The sequence below is a fragment of the Theobroma cacao genome, chromosome 7, assembly GCF_053813885.1.
Source record: "Theobroma cacao isolate CCN51 chromosome 7, ASM5381388v1, whole genome shotgun sequence".
Taxonomy (NCBI): Eukaryota; Viridiplantae; Streptophyta; class Magnoliopsida; order Malvales; family Malvaceae; genus Theobroma; species Theobroma cacao.
The window spans coordinates 9,877,342-9,888,165 of record NC_142645.1 but is presented as its reverse complement, the minus strand read 5'-3'; the positions used below and the strand labels follow the sequence as shown (position 1 = coordinate 9,888,165).

Below are 10,824 nucleotides of genomic sequence, written 5' to 3'. Positions count from 1 at the left end.
AAACGAAATCAACGTACAAGGCCCAAGAAAACCGATGTGGGTCCACCCTTTTCCATGAAATGATCTTTTGAAATGCCCTATTCCAAGACTGTTGAAGTTGTATGAGCATGAGACTACTAACCAATCATTCAAATTTACACACTGATTTTGCCATTTTTGATGAAAGTGAGAAGCAAGTTTCTCGCCAAGTTACCTTCCAAAGCTTTTAAATTGCTTGCAAATAATCAACGATGACAAAAATAATATTATAATTAGTTTCATTTTGTTGTTAAAAATAAGAAGCTTCTAAATTTTCGTACGTTTCAAATGGTTTCATACCTGTGACGTTCATAGTTGACTTCTACTTTACCACCTCTCATTAATACTAATGCAAGGTATGTGGGCTATCTTGGACCACTCTCGTCTTTTGTTCTTTTTGCACTTTTCCTCTAACAATGGACAATACTTAGCGCGAAACTCCAAAAGCGAAAGAAGCGTGTCTTTTTCAGGAAGAGATGTGAGCTTAGGGCAAGAGAAGATGTACAAATGATGAAGAGAGGTGAGGTTTCGAAAGCCTTTAGAGGATAGGCTTTTCAAATTTTTGAAAGCGTGAATGTTCAATTTGATGAGAGAGGAAGGCAGCATCATTCCTATCTCCTCTGGGGGAAACGCCACCATATTCGGACATCCTCTACCAGTAACGGTAAGTGTTTTAAGAGAGCTGAGTTTATGCAATCCCCATTCAAGTAGAAACTCATAATTTCTTGGTACTGAGATTGTAAGTGATGTCACATTGTTAGAGATGCCCCCTTCTGGAATGGATATCTGATCTCCTGAAAAATAATTATCAACCACCAATTCTTGAAGCGAGGTGAGGTTGTGCATGCAATTGGGCAGGGCTCGCAAATTTTCACAATTAGAGATCCAAAGGTTAGTCAAATTGGTGGTGGGCAAAAACCCTTCCAACGAGACTAGATTTGAACATTTACGAATTGTAATACTCTGAAGATGGTTGAGCTTGTCAAATCCTTGCGGTAAAGATTTAATACCACACCCCCGGATCCCAATAGATTCAAGACAAGTGTTTTTGTCAATTGCTTCTGCAATGGATTCGAGCTCTGGGCAGCTAGAAAGGTCAAGCTGTTTAAGCCCTATGGGTAACTTGCCACTTTCTGATAAGGAAGCTAGCTTTGGGCAGTACCCAAGTCTAAGATGTTGAAGCGTATCAGGTAATGATAATGATATTAAAGATGGAGAATTTGCAATATTCAAATGCGCAAGAAGAGAAATGTTACTGATGCTTAATGATATTAGAGACCCACAGTCTCTAATTTCCAAATGCTTAAGAGGAGGAGATATGTTGCTGATGCTTACTGATCTTAGAGACCGACACACTTTAATTCGCAGATGCTGAAGAAGAGATATGTTACTGATGCTTAATGATAGTAGAGACGGACAACCCACAATTTCCAACAGCTCAAGAGGAGATATGTTATTGATGCTTATATTTTCTCCTTCATCCACCAAACATCGTAAATTGTCGCAACTTTCAATCCTTAACTTTTTCAAAAGCGGGGGTAAGTTGTTCTTTGCAAAACAAACTATGTTTGGGCAGTCGTCAATTCCCATCTCTGTAACAAATGCGAGAAAATGCTTTCTTATTCTCAATGATTCCATATTGAGATCATTTTCCCATATTATCAAAGATTCAATATTGCAAAGATTTCCAATTTGAAACAGCTCCTCTTCTGCCTGCTCTAACTCATCTGGCTCTAACAGTACAAGTTGTGGACATTTTAAAATTTCCAATTTACGAACACATCTCAATAGTCCCAACTTCTTTATCGATAAATATGTCAATCCCTTGCAATTATAAATCCCACAGTACTCCAATGTTGTTGATGTTGATACCAGCCTTTCTGTTGGAGTAGAAAACTTTACAACATTTGAAAGATCGACTTTTTTTAGTGAAGGAAAGTCTGCATCATCTGTAAGCACCAACTCTGCACACTCATCTATTTCTAATTCGGACAGCTTTGGAAGGTCTGAAAGTGAAACCACCATTTGTGCACACTCATGAATTTCAAGCTTCTCTAAGGAACGAAGCTGGTTAGGCAACCTTCCCAACAATTGAGGGCAGTTTATGACGGAAAGCTCGATGAGGCTAGGGAATTTCCCAACTTGTTCATCAACCAAGTCCCATTCCTTCCATCTTGGCATATTCTCAAAGCGCAAACTCTGTAACAAGGAAAATGCATTTGAGTGATTCTCCCCGTAGAACTCAATGCCAACTTTATTTAACTCATCCATTCCAGCAATAGAAAGATTCTTCAGCAATGGTAATTTTCCAAGTGATGGCAGTGATACACAATTTTTACAGCCCTTGAGAACCAAAGACGATAAATTTTGTAATAAAGAATTCATCCAAATTGGAAATTTTGTACCACCATAATTCTGAATGAAGAGCTTTTCAAGCTTTTTGTGAGGTTCAAGCAAATTCAACACCTCTTCTTCGACTTCTTTGTTTCTATTATTATCAAATTCTGTATTCCACTTTAGTTCTAATGTGTCAAGGCTTGACTTATCAATCAACTTAGCCTCCCATGCGTCCTGAGCTTTAACAACGTTCTCTAACCCTGAGATACAAAGCTTACCTTTGAGATTTAACAAATTCTTCATCTCTTGTATTTGATGTCCATCACCTTTGCCCAAAACAAAATCAGATAGTCTTCGAAGATTGGTTAAGGTACCAATTCCAAACGGCATCTTGTTCATTGAAATTGCACAAGTGATGTCGAGAACACTCAAGTTGACTAGAAATTGTAGATTTGACGGTAGGTTTTCAAGATTGTAACACCCATGTAATAATAAGGTTTCTAGATTATAAAGGGTGCATATTGAATCAGGTAGACTTTTAATTTTAGAATAAGAAAAATCTATATGACGCAAATGTCTTAACTCTTGAAAAAGATTTGGTAACTCAATATTCCAATACCCTTTCAGAGAAAGAACTCTTAAGTATCTAAGTTTGGGCAATAAATCAGTGAGGATATTATTACTTAAATAACAATCAACTTCACGTGTCCACGACAACCCCAACAATGATAGAAAGGTACGTAGATGCTTCATTTGATCAAAGGCTTCAAACTTTTTCATTCCGTCGTATCGGCCACTAATATAAGATGAATGTCGGGTACGTTTTGAAAATCTCATTTGCTTATCATCCTCCAATTTGGAGCATATGTCTCCTGCAACCGATTGAGCTAGATCATTGACAAGGTCATGCATTACAAATCGAGATTTGTTTCTAGTAGATGTTTGAAAAAATGACCTTGATACTAGATCTCGAAAATATTGACGACCTAGGTCATCAATTTCAGTTTTAGGGCTTGCTCCCTGTAGAAAACCTTCTGCTGCCCATAACAAGGTTATCTCTTCCTCCCCAAATTCATAATCTTTAGGGAGTATAGAGCAATATGTGAAGCATCGCTTCAAATGTGAAGGAAGATGATGATAGCTCAATCGTAGAGCTGGAATTATGCTGCATTTCTCTTCTGGTATGCCCCATATCTCACTCTCTGATATACCTTTCCATGCCTCATAGTCCAGGCTAGTGCGTAGTAAACCACCAATGGCTTTAGCTGCCAAAGGTAAGCCTTTGCACTTTTTCACTATAATTTCCCCAACTTCTTTTAATTCAGGATGCCCACTAAAATCATTTGCTCTTAATGCATGTCGAGTAAATACAGATAGACAATCCTCCTCTGATAACTGTTGTAGTGGGTAAGCTTTAACAGTGCCCATAATAGAAGAAACATTGTGACTCCGTGTTGTGACGAGAATTTTGGTTCCAACTCCAAATGGAGAAAGTAGGTTGGTCAACTCCAGATAATTCTCGTTCCAGATATCATCCAGGACAAGCAAAAGCTTTTTCCCAGCCAGCATCTTCTTCAACTCAACTTGAAGTAAATTGAGATCATTATCATCGGTACAACAACCACGATTGATTGACCGTAGAATTCTCTTTGTTATGCTAACGGTATCAAAATCTTCGGAAACGCATACCCACGCCTTGTACTCGAAAGAATTCTCTATACGAGTATCATTGTAGAGAAGTTGTGCAAGAGTTGTCTTGCCAATTCCTCCCATGCCAATGATGGGAATCACAGAAGCTTCATTGCCAGTGCCATCATTGCTCAAAAGCAATTCAAGTAATGCTGCCTTTTCTTCTTGCCTGCCGTACACCTTAGTTTCATCCACCACAGAAGTAGGCTGACTTTGTGTCATTATGTTGGGCCTTGCTCCCTCATTAATGCCTCCCAATCCCAAGTGAGTTCTTTTTGTGGCCAAACGATTCATTCTAGCACTGATCTCTTTAATCTTGTGTATCATCTTCTTATTAAACATGAAAGTTTTTGGAAAGAATAAACGAGTAGGAATGATCTTTTGTACCTTATTTTTGATGCCTTGAGGTTCCTCCAAGGATGTCAGCTTGCGCCCTAAAGCTTCAGTGGCAAACTCGTCCAAAATGTCATCAACATCGTAAGCCAAGTCTTGAAGCTCGGCCAACCAGTTCTTAACAGACTGATCCTTCATCTGCTTCCCCTCTGCATCATCAAGCACGGCACGGATATCCCGCAGCATCGTTTCCCACTCGTTGAGCTCCTTGCGGACCTGCTTTTTAGTGACAAAGTCGAGGAAATCAGAAGAGGATAACTTGCCAAACAACACATCAAAGAAAGCTGTGAGAGCAGCCTCCCAAACAAAAGACATGATTGTTATGCTCAAGCAAGAAAGAGAGAAATCAAAATGGAGATTGAAGTACGTGGAAAAGAGATGTATTTTTGTTGTGTGAAGGTTAAAGAAGTTTGTGAGGGTAGCTTAATAATTGAGTTGGGTATTGACTTGGAGTCGTCGAATTCTCTTTCGAAGAAAGACCTCATGTAGTTTGTTGGAGCCAGCAGTTCCGATCGAAAAAGACAAGGAAAAAACTGGCCATGAGTCACCGAAAGCAAATTCCTACTTTCAATAAAGCAGTCATCGAACTCTAATGGTACGTTTGATTGACAGAATAGATAAAAATGAAATAGAATAGTTATTATGTGGGAATAGAATGAGGTGAGAATATAATAAAATAGTTATTACTTAGTTTGGTATGACAAAGGGAATAGAACAGGAATAATTATTATGACTTATTGTAGTGTTTGGTTGGTAACAATAATTTGAGAATAAGAAAGGAATAAAAAATAAAAAGACAAAAATACCCTTTATTATTTATGTGACATTTTATTTTTATTAGATTTTTTAAATATTAATAATCTAGAATTTAATTAAAATATTAATAATAAATCATTTAAATATTAACATTTATTTAATTTAAATATTATTATGATTAATTTTTATTTTATTTTATTTTTAAAATATTAATAATTGATAATTTATTTAAAATATTAATAATTGATAATTTCAATATTAATATTTATTTATTTTTTAAAATATTAATATTTTATTTAATTTAAATATTATGATGATCAATTATTTTATTTTATTTTATTTTTGAAAATTAATAATTGATTATTTATTTAAAATATTAATAATAGATAATTTAAATATTAATATTTTATTTAATTTAAATTTTATTATGATTAATTTTTTATTTTATTTTTTAAATATTAATAATTGGTAATTTATTTAAATATTAATAATTGATGATTTAATTATTAATATTGTTTATCTAATTTAAATGATATTATGTTTATTTATTTTTAATTTATTTTGTTTTTAAATAGGAATAATTTATAATTTATTTTATTAATAATTGATAATTTAAATATTAATATTTTATTTATAATTTAATATTAATATTTTATTAAAAATTGGAATCAAGTGAGAGAAAGAGGAGAGAGAGAAAAATAATATTTTATACTAATAAAGTTGTAAATTTTCAAACTTGTAAGGGGTATTTTTGTCTTTATTAATTTTTAAATTTATTCCTCAATCATGGAATAGCTAATACCATGGGGGAGGGTGGTATTAGCTATTCCTTGGTTTTGAAGGATTTTTAAGAATAGCCATTCCATAGGAATGACTATTCCTTGGATCATTTTTCAACCAAACAAAGGAACAAAAATTCCTTGGGAATAAAGGGGGAATGGCTTAGCCATTCCCCCAACCAAACATGCTATAAAGGATTCTTCTTCTTTGGGGGAATTGGACTATTTAGGGTGGTGAAGGTCAGTATAGCCATGTTAGTGTTTTGAATCATGTTCTTGTTCTGCATGCATGAGCGAAATGGATTTGTTTCTGCAGTGAATAAAGGCAAAACCAAGTTGAAGAAAGAGTAAGGCTATGTGTTGCAACACTTGCATCACAACTATTACTCCTCTCCTTTTGGAAACAATTAAAAATTTAGTAGACAAATTCACAAGTCATTAGGTGACTACTGAAGTATTCATTAATCCCTTCATTCATTGCTCTCTTAATTTTGCTACATCTTTCCAGGGCTTTCCTGGCTTCTTCTTTCCTTACTCTCTCCTTCAAATGAAGCATTTCCTTACTTAATTTCAGCCTTTTGGTATTGACAGATTTCATTATTATCAAATAAATCAATCAAAGCTTATTTAATTATTGATATTCTCAATTTTCCCTTTTTTTAGTTTTCTATTTTGCTGTAGTGGTCCTATTGTTATTTATAGTAAAATAGCTTGTTTATTCCTTTTGGTACAAGTACATACAACAAATTGTTTCCTAAAGAAATTGTGAAGTCTAACTTAGGATGTAACAGGTAACTATTATATAGTATCCACACGTATTTGACTTGATAACATAAGATTGGGATACCCTCTATTCGGTAATGAATAGAGTTTGAATAAACTTTTTAATACTCAACTTGGCTTTAGGTAGATTTCGAGGATACCCTAAGCCAGATAATATTTTTTTTGGTTGCTATCTTTCCTAAACCATGCTGCTTGCCTCTTACTTTCCCAAACCCTAGCTATATTTATTTTCTAATAAAAAACGTTTTAAAATTATTCATATGATAAATAAATTTAAGTACCTGAAAAATGTGAGTAAACCTACAAGTATAAAAATACAGCAAAAAAAAAAAAAAGAGAATGAAAAAATTAAAATGATGAGTTTGTTTGGTTTTATGAAAAAATAGATTATTATTTTGTATATTGATTGTGAATTTTTTTAATTCTACAGGTAAGTTTAAAATTTTTGTATGTTTATTTAATAATTAAATAATTCATTGTTTTCTTTTTAAATATATAGATATATAAACTGCTATGCATTGAATAATAATCCAATAAAAGAATTAAGAAATAGAAATGTAGAAAAATAACCAAATGTAATATTTCTGTCAATGAAAATATTGGTTTATTTACGTAAGAGTTGTAGAGCAATATAAATATTGTATTACTACTTTCATTAAAAAATGAAAAGTATTCATGCATGAAATGCTCGGATGAAACAGGCATATATGTTAGGCTGAATGATCTCAAATAACAGCTTGCTTCCTTCTTTATTTTTTTATCTTCATTTAATAAATGTTAATTTTAATGATTTGACTACCTAGTTGTAATCTATAAAAATAGCTTATAAAAGTAATAGACCCAATGTATCGATTATGAATTCTTATTTAATCCAAATTGTAATTTTCTAACCCTATATGAAATTATAAAATCAACAAAATTATGCATGATATTATTTAAAAAGCACTCTTGCTTTTCAGTGACAAAGTTGAGGAAATCAGGAGAGGTATGTAAGACAGTTTGTTCTGTTTCAAGGCACATTAATGCTACATTGAAAGCATTGTTAATCTCATCCACGGGACAAGAACCTAAGCTACTGTCAAGCACATATTCTTCCCTCCTTTCTTCAACAACTCCCTTTACCTGTTCAAGATGGTAATGAAACAGAACATCAGAAACTCTTCCAACTATTTTCTATGAATCTTTAGCCAATATGTACTTGACAGTTGACACAGAAGAAAATGCCTCTGATGAATAGCATACAGATAAAAATAACAAGAATTTTATGAACTCTTTTTAACCAATGACTGGAAGAGATAATTTCACCAGTTTATTGGACATTTAAATGGAGGTAGGCATTATCAAGTAATGGACAATTATGTCAAATTAAATGTTCATGATATTGGAGAACTTACCCATGTAACAAGTTTTGTTCCCTCCTCCAGAAACGCTTCATCTGTTGGCTTTTTTCCTGTTAAAAGCTCTAGTAAAACAACTCCAAAGCTGTAAACATCGCCCTTTGCTGTTGCTCTTCCTGTATCAAAATATTCTGCAGAAGAACAAAGTTTAGTTGTTAAACAGTCAAAAACTAGATGAAAAGAATGACTGTAATTTTGTTCGTCGTACCTGGGGCTAAATATCCAAAGGTTCCAGCCACAAATGTTGAAACATGAGTCTTGTCTGGCTCCATCAATGTGGCAAGTCCGAAATCTGAGACTCGAGCGTCCATGTTCTGATCCAGTAATATATTGCTTGACTTGATATCTCTGTGGATTATATGGGGGATACAATCATGGTGAAGGTATGCTATTCCTCTTGCAGCACCTAATGCTATTTTATATCTTGTTGGCCAATCCAAAACCTTACTGTCCATTGATTTCCCTGCATCACAGATTAATCTATCAGCAACTTTTGATCTTCTGCTTCGGGCATCAAGTCTGATCTTTGAACTTCCAACAAAATCCAACATTCTGGAATTTTGATAGTTTTGAAATTTTGCCCTCTTTTCTTCAAAAAAATAAGAAAAATTATCGACCCTCTTAACTTTGACAAATATGGATGCTGAAAACTTGAAGATAAACCTAGTATTTGAAGAAAAAATGTGCATACCACGCAGAAAAGCATCCAAACTTCCATTAGGCATTAGCTCATATATCAGAAGATTGTAGTGAGGGGCGCTGTAGTATCCGTACAGAGTTACAATGTTGCGGTGCTTGATATCCCCCATTGCTTCCAATTCTCTCTCAAATCCTTTATCTCTATCTTCAGTTCCTCTATTTAGCCTTTTCACGGAAAAGGCCATGGTATCACTTATAATTAATTTGTAAACTGTACCATACCCTCCAGCACCAATGATGTCTTTGTTGCTTAACTTCAATGTCTTCTTTAACAACACATCAGATGAGACAGACTGCAACACTGGAGACCTAAACATCACCATCTTCCCTCCTGCATTCATGCATATGCCAGAAGCTACCAAGTTGGAAAAGCATCATTTTTGCCTCCATCAGAAGTCAAATTATAGGAAAAAAAAGTCATCATTTAGAAGGTTCAATACCTGAGAAACCTTCCTCATAAATCATCGTCTTTCTTTTCCATCGCTTATAAAGGAGAATCCAAAGAATGATCTTCGATATAATAAAGGCAATGCAGCATATGGTGATGTAAAATGCTATGCCCAGATCATATGCCATTTATTTCTGCAAAGCAAGGTGCGAATTAACCAACTTGAAAATTGTTTGGTTTAGCATCACACAAGTAACAGTCACTTCTCTTGAGATGTCAATCATCTAAACAGAATAGAAATTTTATCTGCAGAATCAGGGAACAAACAACAAATAGCTACCATTGACACATTTCTTAAAGCACACACTACTGTTGGAAGTTGTAAACTTAACTTTTGAAACCCACCATAGACAGTAACCAAGGTGCATTAAGAAGATAAAATGAGTTTCAGACTAAAAATCCCAGTTCAACCATCGAAATACATCTTCACCAGCAACATCTCCCAATTATTAGTAGCTAGCTGGCTACCAAACTTTCAAATCAACTCTTACACAGTAACTTTGAAATATTGTGTTGAATTATTGTGTTCAAACTCTCTCTCTCACCTATCTTTTCAAACATAAGAAAGAAGCAAGAAGACAGCAAATTTGGAACATGGCAATGAAAAATCCACTGGAGCTCTGACCCTAGCACAAAGAATCAACAAACCAAGCTCTAGCTATAAATCATTTGTTAAACTAAGCAAAATAAAAGTGAAATGTGATGATACAAAGATGGAAAATGTGAACTAACACTAACTTGCCAGTTGCCAGGAAGACTCCTGGTAAGTAAAGAAGCAGAAATCTTGGAGCTTAGAAGCTTGAACAATCTTCTAAATGGAATACCAGTTGGACCCGGAACTGAAAGTAAAACAGACAACCAAAAAGTGAACAGGAAACAGCCAGCTTGAAGACAGTGCTCATTTATTCATTCAACATTTTCACACAGGTTAGGATATATCTGAGAAACGACCAAACTCGCTTTATGTCTGTACGCTTTCTTTGACATTTTAAGTTTTGGCGCATGTCAACTCCACCTTCGGGTGGAGCTGCGGCTATTTCCTCGTGAATTTTGAGGGGCCACGTCATATGCATATGTGGCGGTCGGTGTATTATGATGCCACGTGTCGAAATTATTTATAAGTGACGGGTAAAGATGGTTGCCTACTGCTGTTACTGTAATCATTGAGCCTTTCCTCCGGGGCATCCCTTTGTACGAAATTCAGAAGTGATTAAAATCAAATCCGAGTAATTAATCATTTAAATTAAATGTAATTTAAGTAAAATAGTTCAACGTAATTGATCTATTGAGTTGTTTAGTCAAAAAATTTAATTCAATTAAATTTTTGATCGATTTTCGATTTTAAAACTTTTAGATCAATTCATTTAAAAAATTAAATTATTTTATATATATTAATATATAAAAAATATTTTTTATATATATCATGACGAATTAATAGTAAATTTAATTAATAATATATTTAAAATATATTAATTTATTATATATACGTAAACAAATTATAATCATAATAATTTAATATTAACTA

At 33.9% G+C, this 10,824-nt stretch overlaps 2 protein-coding genes across 2 annotated transcripts; both read right to left on the bottom strand.

Annotated features, from left to right (window-relative positions):
- Window positions 1–331: 331 nt before the first annotated feature.
- Window positions 332–4,872, bottom strand: LOC108662770 (putative disease resistance RPP13-like protein 1). The gene has a single exon (XM_018124334.2). It carries the CDS (start codon window positions 4,750–4,752, stop codon window positions 346–348), a length of 4,407 nt encoding a protein of 1,468 aa, XP_017979823.2. The 5' UTR covers window positions 4,753–4,872; the 3' UTR covers window positions 332–345.
- A 2,156-nt stretch (window positions 4,873–7,028) lies between these two features.
- LOC108662769 (receptor-like serine/threonine-protein kinase At1g78530) lies at window positions 7,029–9,501 on the bottom strand. The gene is made up of 6 exons (XM_088808677.1): window positions 9,292–9,501; window positions 8,844–9,182; window positions 8,361–8,615; window positions 8,150–8,283; window positions 7,647–7,877; window positions 7,029–7,055 (listed from the first exon to the last, which is right to left on the bottom strand). Exons 1-6 carry the CDS (start codon window positions 9,425–9,427, stop codon window positions 7,029–7,031), a joined length of 1,122 nt encoding a protein of 373 aa, XP_088664803.1. The 5' UTR covers window positions 9,428–9,501.
- Window positions 9,502–10,824: the final 1,323 nt, after the last annotated feature.

Bases quoted from the DNA above. Each gene is read 5' to 3' on its own strand.
- LOC108662770 (XM_018124334.2), bottom strand. From the start codon at position 4,752: ATGTCTTTTGTTTGGGAGGCTGCTCTCACAGCTTTCTTTGATGTGTTG.
- LOC108662769 (XM_088808677.1), bottom strand. From the start codon at position 9,427: ATGGCATATGATCTGGGCATAGCATTTTACATCACCATATGCTGCATT. The intron at 8,616-8,843 runs GTATGCACATTT...TCTGTGATGCAG, and splicing joins TTTGGATGCTTTTCTGCGTG to GGAAATCAATGGACAGTAAG. The intron at 7,056-7,646 runs GTTAGAAAATTA...TTATACTTGTAG, and splicing joins ATTTTATAATTTCATATAGG to GTTTACTCACATTTTTCAGG.